At 58.2% G+C, this 15,556-nt stretch overlaps 1 protein-coding gene across 6 annotated transcripts in view; it reads right to left on the reverse strand.

The window, feature by feature from the left end:
• Positions 1-15,556, reverse strand: part of ZFYVE28 (zinc finger FYVE-type containing 28) — a 119,131-nt gene that overhangs the window by 36,866 nt on the left and 66,709 nt on the right. For 5 of the 6 annotated variants that reach the window (XM_078068303.1, XM_078068302.1, XM_078068300.1 and 2 more), the window contains exons 3-6: positions 11,517-11,654; positions 9,445-9,647; positions 7,888-7,977; positions 5,295-5,384 (exon numbers count right to left, since the gene is read on the reverse strand). In XM_078068303.1, the coding sequence (XP_077924429.1) occupies positions 5,295-5,384; positions 7,888-7,977; positions 9,445-9,647; positions 11,517-11,654 (521 nt within the window). Of the gene's footprint in view, positions 1-3,102; positions 3,582-5,294; positions 5,385-7,887; positions 7,978-9,444; positions 9,648-11,516; positions 11,655-15,556 lie in introns of those variants that run through there. The other variant, XM_078068304.1, reaches the window with a different exon arrangement.

The raw sequence follows: 15,556 nt of genomic DNA on the forward strand, positions 1-15,556 counted from the left end.
CAGTGTTTAGTATAATTTTTTGTAGTCAACACACTGGGAATGTTTTTCTATGGCTTTTGGGATTTTTCACCAATGTTACCTAAATGGCTGGAGTATTGTTTTTAAGTAATCCCTTAATTCTGGATATCCACACCCTCAGATTTTCATGATTAAAAATAAACTTCTAAAACTCTTTTTAAACACAGATTGTGCCCTGTCAGGTCAATGCAACCAAATTCTGCAAAAGTTGTGCCACCACCTGCCAAGCACTGAGGACCTGAGGGAAAACAGGCCATGAACACTCCTCACGGTAGCGCTTCCAGGCTTGTGGGGAGACGTGAATGTAACACAAATCCCCTTTATACGAAATATTGCAAAGGCAAATCTACAGGCACAGAAACAAATCTGTGGTTTCCTGGAGCTGGAGAGGTGGGAGTGTAGGGGGTGGAGGTGACGGCTAAGGGGGAGGGGTATCCTTTTGGGGGAATGAAAATGTTCTGAAATTAATGGTGATGGCTGAACAACTCTGTAAATTTACTGAAAACCACTGAATTGTACACTTGAAGTGGGTGAGTGGTGTGGTGTGTGCATTATGTCTAAATAACGTATTTTAAAAATAAACAGTCTAGAGTACACATGCGACCTTGCTAGAGGTGAGCACCTGTAGAAGGGCTGCAGGTAAGGCAGGTTGTGTGGAGACTGGGAAGGGGCTGGGCAGGGGGCTGTCTCTGGTGGGGAAGCAGGTGGGCAAGGAAACAAAGGGAGGCCAGAGACCCCCCCCCAAATGGGGCAGCAGCTTCTGGAAAATTCTGGTGGTAGGACTGCAGGGTGGGAGGTGGTGGGAGGCAGTGGGACAATGAGAGAGGGGAAGGGATGGGGCTGCTGGGGGAGGTGGGGAGGAAAAGGGGAGTGAGGGGAGGAGAGAGGAGAGGAGAAAGGAGGGAGAGAGGAGAGGGGGAGGAGGGGGGGCAGAGGGAAGCCAGAGGAGGGGTGGGAAGAGCAGAGCTGGCCCCGCTGGGGGAGGGGGAGAGTGGGGCAGGAGTGGGTTGCAGCTGGAGCGGGAGCAGGGCCTGGGGTCTCAGTGGTTCTGGGCAGGTCAGCCTGGGATGCAGCTCCAGGAGGAGGGTGTCCCTCTCACTGTGTGTGTGGGGGGGAGGGAGGGACAGGTGTAGAGGTTGAAGCAGAGGCCAGGGCTGGACCAGCAGCAGAAAGGGGGTAGTGAAGGGAGACTTCCAGGCAGGCCCAAGTAACCAGGTCCACCCCGATGGGGCCACTCACTGGGCGCTGCCTCTGGAGATTCTGTTAATGTCTTCATTCACTTATACCAACTGTCTTAAGATAAATCCTCAAAAGTGAACCAGTTTGTCACATTCGGAACCTTGTGGAGACTCAGTTTCCCCCAGGACATGTGTCCCCAGCATCCCCACCCCCAGCGGGGACGTGATGCTAAGTCAGGGGGGCCAGGACCAGGGGCGCAGGGGAAGCATGGGTGGTGGGGCCCAGGGCCCAGGGCCAGCATTCGAGCTTGCTGGTGTGGAGAAGACCAAACCCCTCTCCAGCCCCGTGGACACCCTGCACTGGTCCGACCGGCCTCCTAAACCTCCAGACCCCCCCACGGCCCTCCCCCCATCCCTGCCAATCTCTCAGGGCTCGGCTTACCACCTCTGCCTCAGGCAGGCCTCCCCAGGGCCACAGAACCCAGTGGTCATCAGGCAGGGGCAGGGCTGGGTCGTGCCCCCTCTGGCCGCTCAGCGCCTGTCTCCTCATCTGTGATGGGGCTAGAGATGCCATGCCACCTCAGAGGGTGTGTTGTTCCTGGGATAGCTCAGAGCAGGGCGGGTGGGAAGGGGCTGGAGCTCCTGAAGGCAGGGGGAGGGCCTGGAGCAGTAGAGAGGCTTCACCCCCAGACCCCTCTGTTCTCAGTGCTCCCTGAATATCACCTGGAGTCCCAGGAACACACATCACAGATGTGACCCAGGAAGCCTGCTGTTCCAAGAGTTGGCCTCAGTGCCACACGGGTCCCATGGCCCGCCCCTTCTCCCTCCAGCCGAGGGTGCTGCCTCCGCCCCTTTGCCTGCCCGGCCCCCACCCCAGCTTCCGGAGTTTGCTCCAGCACCGGGGAGCCGCCCCTCATGCTTGCAGCTCTTGTCCTCTCTAGAGGGTTTCTGCTCCAAGGTCCTATCCTACCCCAGCAACCAGAACACTCCACGGCAACTGCTTGTCTCTCCTACCTGTGCACCTGCCCCGTGGGCGTCCCGGTACCCCTGGGGACAAGCACAGGGCCAGGTACACAGCAGGTGCTCAACACATGCTCGCTGGGCAGGCATAGGACCAAGCAAGTCCGGCCCCACCTTGTGCAGCTGTGGCGCTGCCGTGGACAATGAGGGAGGAGGGGGGCTTCCGGCGCCAGGGGAAGTGACCCTGAAGGGGGCAGCTCTGGCAACAGCTGCTCACCGCTCTACTCCTCCTTCCGAAGGATGCAGAATTCCAGTCACAGCCCTCATATGCCCTAGAGCCCCAGACGCACAGCCTGGCTCTGAGGGAGGGCTGCTGACAGTCTGAGGTGGACCTGGGGTGGCCATCGTGCGGCCGTCCTCCTGGCTCAGCCAAGCCCAGCACCTCTGCTCCCTAAATTCTGGGCTTCAGGCCCCTGCATCAGCTCCTACTTCCTGGCGGGCCTTCCTGCACCTGCTCTCCCTTCACTCCAACTCCAAAACCTGCCTCACTTAGCTGTGACTCAGAGCCTTCCCTCCTGTCCTGGGGGATTCCAAGGGCACCCCACACGGTGCTGCCAGGAAGGGGGCCCAGGGACAAAGGCCCAGCCCTTGGGGCCCTCACTCTCCCTCCCAGGACTAGGGAACAGAGAAGGAGCAGAAGTTCAGATGTCCACAGGGCAGCAGCAGTCTGCAAACAGGGCGCAGTGAATCAGGTCAGGGAGAAGTGGCCTCGGGGGGCTGCTCGGTGAGAGTGGGAAGGCCTGAGAGCACAGTCCCATGACCACCGGGTCTGGGCCAGCGCCAATAGCTAGGCTGGTAAGGGCTGAACAAACTCGCTCAGCAGGCTCGCGTGTGAGAACCTGGACACCACGCACTCAGGCTGTCTGATGCCTCGTCTTTATTCTAAATGGGTTTTATTTTAAACTGACTGAGAGAGTCTGAGCACTTCCATGAAGATTAGAACAGGTTCCGTCTAAGACAGTGCAAGTCCCTCGTGTCCCCGGACGAGCCTCCGAGGGGCCATGCGGCTCATCAGAGCACGCCGGTCAGTGTGCACCCACACCAGCATCCGTGTGCACTATAAGGCGGCTCCAAAGGAAAGCCAGCCTGGGAACCCCACCAGCGTGACGACATCCCTGCCGCGGGCTCAGTGGTGGGGGCGCTGGATCCTGAGCTTCAAGGCACTCGCCAAGGAGTTTTAGAAAAGAAACACAGCCAGGCCAGGGTCTCAGGGCTTCCGGAAAAGCAGCCTGTGAACCGTGTGACGCAGAGGAAGGGGACAAAGCCCGCTCTGCTCACAAACCCGCGGCCCAGGCCCGTAGAAGCAAGGCCCCGGCTCAACACAGCGTTGTCTTCGACATGAGTGTGGCCGCAGAGAGCTGTTGCCTAGAAAGCAAACGACGTGACAAAATCGTGCGGCCCACTGAGGGGCCACTTTGGGCCAGGCCACCAGAGCTGGCCCTAAGGGACATTTGTCCTCTGCCTCCCTCAGCTTCAGGTGAAGGCAGATTCTAGCGATTAAGGCAATTGTAAAGTGTGGGCGTTCTGGCGAGCTGGGACGTGCTCCTGCTTTCCCTGACAGGTAAACTTGGGGAGGAGACAGTCTCTCAGGGAAAAGGACAATGGAAGGAAGGGCTGGAGGCGCCAGGCCAGGGGTCCTGGCAGAGAGACCGCCGGGGAAGGTGGCTCTGAGGACACAGCCAGGCCAAGGAGAGCGGGGCGCAGCCGCCCTCATGCCCAGCCCAGGGGAAGCGGGGTGTGGGCGGAGGGCCGGCCCGTACTCTAGAGCGGTGCTCGGGCTTCCCTGAGGTCCCGGCCCCTCTTCCCAGCTCTCCGTCCCCCAAGCCTCTGCACTTTGGGTCTCTTTGCCATTTGACCTCCAGGGTCCCAGGGCAGCAGAAGGTGCTTCTGGCCCATCCAGGATGGGGTCTGCCCTGCTGGCTCCCGCATGCCTTCTGCATGAAGCTCGACCTGTCCTGCTCCCTGTGCTTGAGGGAAGCCCCTCCAGCCCAGAAGCTGGCCCCATCCTGCTGCACCGCCCCTGCCCCCCACCGCTCCCACCACTGCACCCCCATTTCCCAAGGAGGGGGTCCTGTGCCTGGACCAGTCCTGGCCTCTGTGTCCACCCCACACTCTCCCAGGCCGCTTCACTGACAACGGCATCTACAATTAGCGTCTGCCCCGAGGACTCTGGTCCCGCTCTCTGCCCAGCTCCACACGTCACACCAGCTGCCCGCTGGGCCCCGCCCCAGTGGCCAGCCCTACAGGCCTCTCCGCTGGGCTCCCTGTGGCCCATTCACCCTCCTCCTCCCCCTGTGGCCACCCGCCCCACGTCCCCTCGCCTGGCAAGAGGTAAGGGCGTCCCTGTCTGGGAGTCAGGGTGTGGCTGAGCAGCAGTGGACCTAGCCCAGAACACCCGGGCTCCGACCTCGGCTCCAAGAAGCTCTGGGCACTCAGCAGGTGACCGAGCACCTCCTGCCTTGGGGTACACAAGGCCTGACCCCACGTGCTGGCCGACACCTCTGAGCCCACAGGACCCCAGAGGCCCGAGCCTGAGCTCCGCCGCTCTCGCGGCTCACACTCCGCACCCAGCAGGAGAGGCTCTGCCTGGGCATGCCCCCACGGCCAGAGCAGCTGCACCCCACCTGCTGTCCACCTGCTAGGTCTCATCTCACCCCCTGCCGGCCTGTGAATGACTCAGGTAAGCCCATCCCATCGCCCCACAGGAGCCAGGGGCCTCCTCCCACAGCCCGCGCTGGGCACTCTGCTGCTGCGTGCGCCCCACGTGGTTCTACATGGTGTGTGGGGCGCTCCTCCCCTGGGCTGTGAGCATAGGTGACTGTCCATCTCACCTGTCCAGTTGGGTGTTGGGTGTCCAGCCATCTCGTTCTATCTAGGGTGGGGGATCCCTCCCTCACCCTCAGAACACCTGGTGAGGGGCGACAGCAGGCCTGCTTGGTACCGCGTGGGTGGCCGAGCAGCCACCTGTTGGGGGTGTGAGTGCCAGCCATCAACACCCAGAGGGGCCCAGCACTGTCTTACTCCACAGTCCTGCTAGGCTTCTGCCCAATGGCTGTCCCGGGCGGGAGGAACACTCACCACACGATGGCCAACCTGGGGATGGTAAACATGAGGGCTGGTTCGTAGTCGTCAATCATGTCCTGGGTCAGGTACCCGAAGTCCAGGGCCCTGGCCGAGGGACAGAGAGCAAGAAGGGTGACGCCTGCCCACCTGCATCCACCGTGGCCCACTCCACCCTCACCTGCGTCTGTGCTCAGTAGATGGTCAGGAAGGTGACAGGGGCCACACTCTGCTCCAGAAGGCCCGAGCAGAGGCGGCTGCTGCTTACCCTTCCCCCATCTTCCCACCTGCCCGATCCCATCTCTGGGACAGAAGGTGCAGGGAGGAGGAAGGTGTGCTTGCTGAGCAGGGGCTCACGGGGCAGCGACGGTGTCCGGCAAATAAAACACAAAAGCTTATCCCGCCATGGGCTTACTTAGCCACAAAATTGAAACAGCTCAAGTGGCAAAATAAACGTGGAACAAAAACACTGCCCTGCACAATTTAACACTTTCCTGAGGAACGAACGGCGCTCTCCTGGATTTAGTCTCATGCCCCAGGCAAACGCAAGCAGCTTTCTCTACACTCTGTGAGCTGGCGCTGCTCGAATCACGTCACGATGGTTCCAAGTAAAACGTATTTCCCGCCATCTTATTTTTTAGCAAACTGAAATGTCTTTCAACACATAAAGAGTGAATAACCTGCCTTTAATTATGAGGTGATATGAGGCAATTTCAAGACTTCCCTAATACCACAGCACTAGTCAAACAGAACAAACATTCTAGGCTAAATCTTAGTCCCAAAATCCACTCAAAAATCTGACTTTAATTACTGTTCAAGGCATGGCAAAAATACTGATGATTCACTCCACAAAACCTTGTTCAGGAGACCTCCAACCCAGCAAGGGCTCCATCCTAGCCTGTGGAGGTGAGAAAATGAGGAGGTGGGGAGAGGAGGATGGGGGTGAGGGGGTGAGGAGGTGTGGAGGTGAGGAGGGTGGGGAGGTGAAGGAGGTGAGGAGGGTGGGCAAGTATGGTGAGGAGGTATAGAGGTGAGGAAGGTGTGGGGGTGAGGAGGTGTGGAGGTGAAGAGGTCAGGAAGGCATGGAGGTGAGGAGTCAGGAAGGTGTGGAGGTGAGGAGGGTGAGGAGGTATAGACGTCAAGAAGGCATAGAGATGAGGAAAGTGTGGAGGTGAGGAGGTGTGGAGGTGCAGAAGGTGTGGAGGTGAGGAGAGTGAGGAGGTGTGGAGATGAGGAGGTGAGGAAGGTGTGGAGGTGAGGAAAGTGAGGAGGTATAGAGGTCAGGAAGGCATGGAGGTGTTGAGGTGAGGAGGTGTGGAAATGAGGTGAAGAAGGCATGGAGGTAAGGAAGGTGTGAAGGTGAGGAAGGTGTGGAGGTGAGGAGATAAGGAAAGCATGAAGGTGAGGAAGGTACGGAGGTGAGGAGGGGTGAAAGTGAGGAAGGTGGAGATGAGGAGGTAAGGAGATGTAGAGGTGAAGAGATCAGGAAGGCATGGAGGTGTGGAGGTGATAAACTAAGGAGGTGAGGAGGTAAGGAGGCATGGAGGTGAGGAATGTGTGGAGATGAGAAAATGAGGAAGATGTGGAGGTGAGGAGATCAGGAAGGCATGGAGGTGAGGAGGTATAAAGGTGCAGAAGGCAGTAGGTGAGGAGGTGTGGAGGCATGGAGGTGAGGAGGTGATGAAGGTGAGGAGGTGAGGAAGGCATGGAGGTGAGGCGACGTGGAAGTGAGGAAGGTGTGGAGGTGAGGAGAGTGAGGAGGTATAGAGGTCAGGAAGGCATGGAGGTGTTGAGGTGAGGAGGTGTGGAAATGAGGAGGTGAAGAAGGCATGGAGGTGAGGAAGGTGTGGAAGTGAGGAGGTGTGAAAATGAGGAGGTGAAGAAGGCATGGAGGTGAGGCGATGTGGAGGTGAGGAGGGTGTGGAGGTGAGGAGATGTGGAAGTGAGGAGGTGAAGAAGGCACGGAGGTGAGGCGATGTGGAGGTGAGGAGGGTGTGGAGGTGTGGAAGCGAGGAGGTGAAGAAGGCATGGAGGTGAAGAAGGTGTAGAGGTAAGGAAGGCTGTGTGATGTGGAGGTGAGGCGGTAAGGAGGTGTGGAGGTGAGGAGGTCAGGAAGGCATGGAGGTGTGGAGGTGAGGAGGTCAGGAAGGCATGGAGGTGTGGAGGGTGAGGAGGTATAGAGGTGAAGAAGGCACGGAGGTGAGGTGATGTGGAGGTGAGGAGGGTGGAGGTGTGGAAGCGAGGAGGTGAAGAAGGCACGGAGGTGAGGAAGGTGTAGAGGTAAGGAAGGCTGTGTGATGTGGAGGTGAGGCGGTAAGGAGGTGTGGAGGTGAGGAGGTCAGGAAGGCATGGAGGTGTGGAGGGTGAGGAGGTACAGAGGTGAGGAAGGCAGGGAGGTGAGGCTTCCAGCTCTCCGCGCTCCCTGTGGCAGCTGCTCTGGCACTCTATCGGGTGGGCCCAGAGGAAGGGGATGGTGGGGCTGAGGAAGGAGGCTGTAGGTGTGCCCACTAGGGGAAGGCGGACTTGGAAGGGGAAGGGGGCTGGAGGCGTCCCTGCCCCTGCGCTGCCTCAGGGAGGAGCAAGGTCCTGTGGCCATCAGGGGTGGCCTCACCTCTCCACGGTCTCGCAGAACAGCACGATGACCTCCTGCTGCACGTAGTACTCCCTGGGGGACTTCACAGGCACCATGGCGGAGACGTAGCTGCAGACACAGCCAGGGAGGTGAGTGCTGCCCCCGCCACCCACGCATCCCCCCCAAAAAGAGTTGCGTCTCAGATGAAAGCCTAATGTGCTTCAGACGTACACAGCTTCTGGCATGAGGCATGGCCATCTGTGTCGAAATCAAGGCTCCTCCCAGGGTGGGGCCTAGTCCAGCACCTCCGGGACCCGCAGCCCCGCCCCGCCTGGGTGCCGGCCTCCGTGGGGCGTGAGTGGATGGATGCGCGTGCAAGTGGGTGAAGACCGCAGGGTGGGGGAGGCCAGCGCTGGGCGGGGCACAAGGGCCTCCTGGGCAAGCGACACCTTGTCCCACCCTTCCCCAGGTGAGAACACGTCTCTTTGCTTCTAACTCCCCAGCCCTGATTTTTTCTTGTTATAAAAGCTCCTTTGGGACCTGGACAAGCCAGAAAAGGATACAGAAGGAGAAACATCGTCTGTGCTCCCGCCTCCCGGCGGGCCCTGCCTTCATATCTAGGTTGCTTTCGTTGGCTTACACGACGGACAATTTATACTAACTGCAACCACCATGGACGTGGATTTTGGGTCCCGCTTTTTCTCGCCTAACCGCGAGCGTCTCCGTGTCTGTGGGAGCTGGTGGCGTGCCTGCCCCCCAGTCCTGGGCTCTCCAAAGCCCTGCGAGGTGGCCCCCAGGCCCCGCCTGTGTCCTCTAAGGAAGGAGCAGGTGAGTGCAGCCCGGGGGGGCAGGAGGCACTGGCTGGAGAGGGGGGTGGGCTCCGCCTTGGCTCCCCAGGCTGGGGACAGCAGCAGGCAGGAGGGGACAGGTGGGGCACACGACGGGTGGGGTGGAGGGCGCTGTGTGATCCTAACCTGCGGAGGGGCCCTCGCCTTCACCCCAGGGAGCTGGAGTGTCCCCGCGTCCGAGAGCCACAGCCACCCCGCCCCTGCTCCGTGTCCTGGATCTGAGCACATGGAGGTGGGGGAGGTGATGCTCGGGTGTTTGTGCAGGGAGCGGATGAACAGATAGGGTGAAGGGGGTGGCTGGTGACCAACAAGCCCCGTTCGGTGAGCCCAGGCACTGGCGGGAGGCGAGGCAGGAAGCGAGGTGGGAAGCGAAGCGGGAGGTGAGGCAGGCGGTCACAGGCGGGAGGCGAGGCAGGAGGGGAGCAGCAGAGGCTTGGGCAGGCGGCACGGGTGGAGGCTGGCGGTGGCACGTCCACTCCGGGTGACTGCTACTTGCAGGAACGTCCCGGGTCTTTCGCGCTGGGGTGCATCAGGGAGAGGCAGAGGAGGTGGGCTGGACCCCTGGAAAGGTCACCCAGCCTGACCCCCACATCCCCCACCTCGTGTGTCCAGGGTTAACTACACGGACTGATGGCCCTGAACCAGTCCCGGCTCCTCCCTCCGCGCATCCATCCAGCTTGAAACACCGCGACGCGTGCAGGGGGCTGGCGCCTCCCCCAGACTCAGAAAGCAAAGGCCTCAGGGTCACCTCAGCTCGAACTCGGCAAACAGGACGTCGAAGTGCCTCAGCGCCTCCCTCATCTTCTCCGTGTAGGTGCTGAGGTCCCGCAGCGCCTGATCGCGGAGGGCACCCCGCACATCCTCCAGGCTGCGGGTCAGCTCCTTGGCCAGCGGGCGCATGGCCATGCTCTCCAGCTCGCGGTTCATGATGATGGAGCCGGCGGCCAGACACTGCAGGCAGAGGACACGGGTCAGGAGAGGCCTGGGAGTGACCGGCATCAGAGCTGCTTCCAGGGGGCCCCTGGAGCTTGACTGGCTGGGGTCCTCCCCTCCACTCGACAGAGAGCAGGTGCTCTAAGGGCCAGCCCTGAGGACGGCGGGACAGGAAGGCAGGGGAGTGGTGGCCAGGCCAAGGCGTGCCCATCATCCCCAAGCCCCCTCCCGAGGCTCCTCTCCTGGGAACAGCCCCACTTCACACCCTGGGCCAAGCGTCTCGGGGACGTGCCACCTGCTCTCTCCTGGTCTCTACTTAACCCAGAGCAGCCGTAGCTCTGACGACAAATGCTCTCCCTGAGACAGTCCGCACACGGATCCAGAGGCAGGCAGGGAGGGGAAGGCCAACCGGGACTCTTGGGTCTGGGGGCTCCGTGCTGGGGGCCCTGGTCCTGACTCCTGCCCCCTCCCGCCCAGCCCACAGCTGGGTGCAGATTGCCCAGGAGCGCCTCAACACCACATTCACGGCCACACTTCCGGCACGAGGCACTGGGGGCTGATCACGCTCCCCAAGACTGCTGACCTTTCTAGGAAGTAAAGACACCTCGCGCCCACAAATGCTCACTGACCTTCCACTGAGCCGAGACTCATCAGTGCGGGACTCCCAGCTCCTGGGCGGTAGGAGGGCCCCTCTGTGCCCACAAATCCACCCACACCTGTCCCGGGCAGCGGGGGGCAGATCGCAGGCCTGCATGGGCTGCATGCATCACCCCAGCATGTTCCACATGTCCAGTGACATGGGGTGCTCATCAGACCCGGGTCCTGGCTGAGGGGTGGCCGTGCAATCCCCACTTGGGGCTGTGGTGATGTGGGGCCCCCTGCCCGCCTCAGGCCTGCACTCGTCAACCGCTAACCCGGTCAGCAGTGACCCAGAGATGACCTGGGGCGAGAAGCACTTTCCTGGGGGGCAGAGTGCAGCGTTGCTGATTTCCCCACTCCCCTGGAGGGGAGCATGGAGCTGGCTGGCCCCAGGGCCGGCCCGCACAGGGGAGACAGTTCCCTGAGTGCCACCGGGCACGGGACCTGCATCATGTCACAGCCCCACAGCTGTCCCTGTCCCTGGAACTCACTCTATGGCAGGGAAAACCGAGATGGGGCAGGGACAGCCTGCCTGGGGCCCCCTGCACCAATCAAAGTGTGGGCAAGGATGCCTTCCTACCAGGTGGGTCAGGGGGGTGGGGCGGAGGACAGACGGGCCCAGGGCCAGGCGGTGCCAGAGGAAGACGTGGCATCCCAGGGACTCATCGGGAGCGAGGCCGAGGGGGCACAGGCGTCACGCTGCGAACCTCAGCAGGGACAGGGAGGGGTCGCAAGGTGGGGCCACGGACAATAGCTGGCTGGGGGGAGGCGGGTCCTGCCACCATGGGGCAGGCACCCTCCTCTCAGGCTGCAGTTCCCCCAGTGGGAGAGGAGGAGGGAGGTCTGAGGGGCGGATGAGGGGTGCTCCAGTAAGGCCTCGAATGCAGCCCCCAGCCCCGTGGGCAAGGATGCCCCCCATCAGTGGGCGAGGGAAGTGCTGCTCCCAAAGCTGGTAAGAACCCCCTGTGGGCCCTTCACATCTGGGGGCCTGAGAACCTCCCAGAAATCGCTCGTGGAGCTTCGTGTCCATATTTGCATGTATAGATCTGGGGAGCAGGCTCAGGGCTTTCCCAGACCCTCAAAGGGGCGAGCGGCCTCAGGCTCAGAACGCACCGTCCATGACCCCTGGCAGGTGGGTTATGACCCCGTGAAGGGGGAGACACCAGGTCCCTAACCCCCACAGGTGCACATGGGGGAGCTGCACAGTGCCCCACACTGTGACCCCGGACCCAGGCGGCTGCCCACTACCTCAGCACCGAACCACAGCTGGCCTGCCAGGTTGTCGTGCCGGATTTCCTCAGGGAACTTGACGCAGAAATCCCGCGGGGCTCGGTCCTGGGGGATGCACACGTCCATGATCTGATTAATGATGTTTAACACGTTGTCCTGAAACAGAAACGAGAAAGTGTGCTAAGACGAGGGTGATACGGTAACACACCCCTGCTTGCTCTGCAATAGCTACAAAAAGTTCAAATGCTCCAGAAGCATCTAGAGTGGACGTCCTGCCTCCCCCTGCCTCCCTGGTCCTGCTGCTCACGCTCACGGAGGCTAGGCACGCGTGGAGGCCGGGGGAGCCTGCCCACTACCACGAACCCACGAGCGGCTGCTGACCCACACCCAGGCTCCCTGCAGCCCAGGCCACAAGGACTGTCCTCGAACAGCTCTCTGAACACCTGTACATGACTCTCTTACAACAGAGCTCGAGCAATGGCGTGGCTATGTGGACGGACACACAAGAAGTTGATTTTACTGCTCTGCTGCTCCTACTAACATCACAAGTCCACGTCGTCCGGGGCATGGTCACAGCACAGACAAGATAGCTGTCAGGGAAGGACACCACCGGGAGACCGTCTGCAAACCAGCCTTCTCCAAGCCCGCCACACAGCGCTCCAAGGCTCGTCCGTCGTCCGTGTGAGGAAAAGGGCCCCCTTGCCCAGCACCAGCAACCACAGGAGCCTCCACAGTTGGGGCTGGGGCAAAGCCGCCACCCTCTCTGGACCTCCGTTTACTCCCGTGTAGAAGGCCGGGCACAGCCGGCCCCTGCTCCTTGGCCCAGGCAGCATTCCCTCAGACTCTTCTGGAACCAGAGATCAATCAGCTGGCAAGGAAGAGGTGCTTCCTCCCTTCCGGGAGGTGGAGACCCTGACTCCACCCCTCACGGCTGTGCACCTGGGACAGGCTGCTTAACTTCTCTGATCCTCCAGGCAGCCCCCAAAAAGAGCCCAGGATTCCCGGACTGTCAGTCAGGCAGTGTGAGCTGGGTCTGTAAAACCCGGAGAACTCGCTGCTTCCTGGTCTGCCGGCCACTGACGGCGTCTCTAATTCTCCACTCCCAGGAACAATGCTGCCGTCAGGCTGTGGGGAGTGACACTCCGAGTGTTCAGTTATGTCCTTAGGATCCACTCGTTTCCAAAAGTGGAGCCACAAAGTCAAGAGTGTGCAGTGCATTTACGGGCTCTGGTTACAACCCAGCAAGCTGCTTTCCAGAAAGACGGCCCTAGCTGATGCTCTCGCCCTTGGCGATTTCATATCTCAACACCTCTCCTTTCTGCCCTCTGAGGCTCGACTTCCATTTTTATTAGGAAGCAGATATGAACAGTCACCACAAGTGGGAAGCATGACCTTTCTAATGTAAAACGTCAGCACACTGAGCTCTGACAACACAAAAAATAAAAATAAAATTCAACCAGCGTCAAGCGGTACTACCATGACTTCTTTTTTTCTTATAAATGGGTTTTTTAAAAAGATTTTATTTATTTATTTGAGAGAGAGAGCATGAGAGTGGGGAGGGTCAGAGGGAGAAGCAGACTCCCCGCTGAGCAGGGTCTGATGCGGGACTCCATCCTGGGACTCCAGTTTAAAAGGCTTTCGGGGCACCTGGGGGGCTCAGTCGTTAAGCGTCTGCCTTCAGCTCAGGTCATGATCCCAGGGTCCTGGGATTGAGCCCCGCATTGGGCTCCCTGAACAGTGGGAAGCCAGCTTCTCCCTCTCCCATTCCCCCTGCTTGTGTTCCCTCTCTTGCTGTGTCTCTCTCTGTCAAATAAATAAATAAAAATCTTTAAAAAAAGAAAAAAGGCTTTCTGGGCAGGAAGGCCCCTTTCTCGTGATTCAACAAACAAATGAACAATCAACGCCATCAAAACCATTAGTGCCCAGGCAACATCCGCTCCCAGAAAGAGCCAGGGCTGGTGGGGGGCTTGCAGGACATCAGCACCCGAGGGCGAGGGCAGGTCTCCTTCTGTTCTCTGACAGGTCCCCTGTGCCCAGCAAACATCTGCAGGGACCTCTGATTCCAGCCAAGGCAGAGGAACAGGAACCAAATCGACCTCCCTCGAACGATGACCGCAGTAATGGGGAAAATAAGACAATGGTTCTCAAGACACTGGCCATCAGGCAGCCAAGTGGCCCCAAGGGAAGAGAAACAGGCAAGGCAAGAGCTGTGACTGGCTGGCTCACGACTTTTCAGGTCCTGGCCCTGAGGGCGGGCACCCCAGCGGGACCCAGCAAACGCCCTCACTGAAGAGAAGAGCTGATGGTCCAAGGGACTGAGGAAGCTAGAATCAAGAGAAGAGAGAGCTGGCCAGAGAAAACCCCGCAGGCCTGGGAGCAGAGAATGGACACAGGCCGGCAAGACCAGGAAGGAGGCGAGGACACCGTACAGGGAACCGTTCACAGAGCTCAGAGAGCTATTCACGGGGCGCTAGGCAGAGCACCCAAAAATGTCTTGCCTCAGTGGGGAGGGTGATTAGCCCCAGACTGAACTCAGCTCTGACCCCCACCTAACACCTTAAAAAACAGGATCCAAGAGGATCAGACCATTTGTAAGTAACCAAACCGCATTACAAAACTAAGGTCAAAGAGACTTAACAGGAATACAAAAATACTCAGCTCCCAGAAGGCCAGATTCACAACATCAGGCATTCAATAAAAAAAACAAAACAAAACAAAAAACAAAAAAAACATACCAGGCTTACAAAGAATTAAGAAAATATGACACACGATAAAAAGAAAAACCAAGCCTAGCTGAGGCAGGTGGCACAGTGGCCATCAGGGGACATGGAGATGGCCCTTACAAGTGATTCCTGAATGTTCCAAAAGTTAGCTGAGACCATGAAGACATAAAAAGGACCCAGCTGATCTAGAAATGGAAATCACAATATCTGAGCTGAAAACAAACACACCGGATGAGATTCAGCCCAGATCAGACATTTCGGAAGAAAAGAACAATAAACTTGAAGACAAGCAACTGAAACCCTCCAATGAGCCCGAAAAAGAAATAAGACTTCAGGATGTCAGACCTATCATGCAAGATCCAAGAGAAGGAATGGGACAGAAAAAATATTTGAAAGAATTATGGCCAGTTTTTGTCTAATTTAATGACAACTATAAACACAAGGTCCAAGAAATTCAAAGAACCCAAAGGGCAAGAAACACGAAGAAAATTATAGCAAATCACAGCATGATGAAATGGATAGAAACCAGTAAAAAGAGCCCTTACAAGTAGTAAGAGAAAAAAATGCTACCACACAGAACAAAGAGAAGGGTTACCCTGGCTTTCTCAGGAAGAGTGTGTGTGAGAAGGCAGTGGGGCTCCATCTTTTAAGCCCTGAGTAGCTACGAATCCAAGGATCCCTGCTCCGCTGGACAGCTAGTACCATGCTTAATGGGGAAAACTGCATGCTTTCCCCAGTATTGACCTACAGATTCAGTGTGATCCCGCTCAGCGGGCTTCTTTATAGACCTCTACAAGGAGTTTCTAGATTCCATACAGAACTGCAAAGAACTTAGAACAGCCACAACTTTGAAATAGAAGAACAACGTTGGAGATCTGACACCGCGGGATCGTAAGACGCAGGACAGAGTTGCTGTGATGGAGACAGCGTGTGACTGGCCTGAAGACAGATCGAGGGGACAGAACAGAGAACCCAGAAATAGACCCCCACCTATTTGGAAAACTGATTTTCCCAAAGGTGCAATAACACTTTTCAGTGGAGAAAGGATAGAGTCTTCTCAACACATGATGCTGGAACAACGGAAAATTCATTTGCAAAAAACCCCACAAAAACGTGGGTCCAGTCCTCATGCTATATACTGACGTTAAGTCACTATGGATCACAGACCTCAGTGTAAAGCCTGAAACTATAGAACTTCTAAAGGAAAACATGGGAGACAATCTGATGACCTTGGGTCAGGCTGAGACTTCTTAGACCAAAAGCATGACCTACAAAGGGAAAAATGGATAAGCTGGGCTTCATCAAAATCTAAAACTTACGTCCTTCAAAAACCTA

The sequence above is a fragment of the Halichoerus grypus genome, chromosome 3 (genome assembly GCF_964656455.1).
Source record: "Halichoerus grypus chromosome 3, mHalGry1.hap1.1, whole genome shotgun sequence".
NCBI classification, from domain to species: domain Eukaryota; kingdom Metazoa; phylum Chordata; class Mammalia; order Carnivora; family Phocidae; genus Halichoerus; species Halichoerus grypus.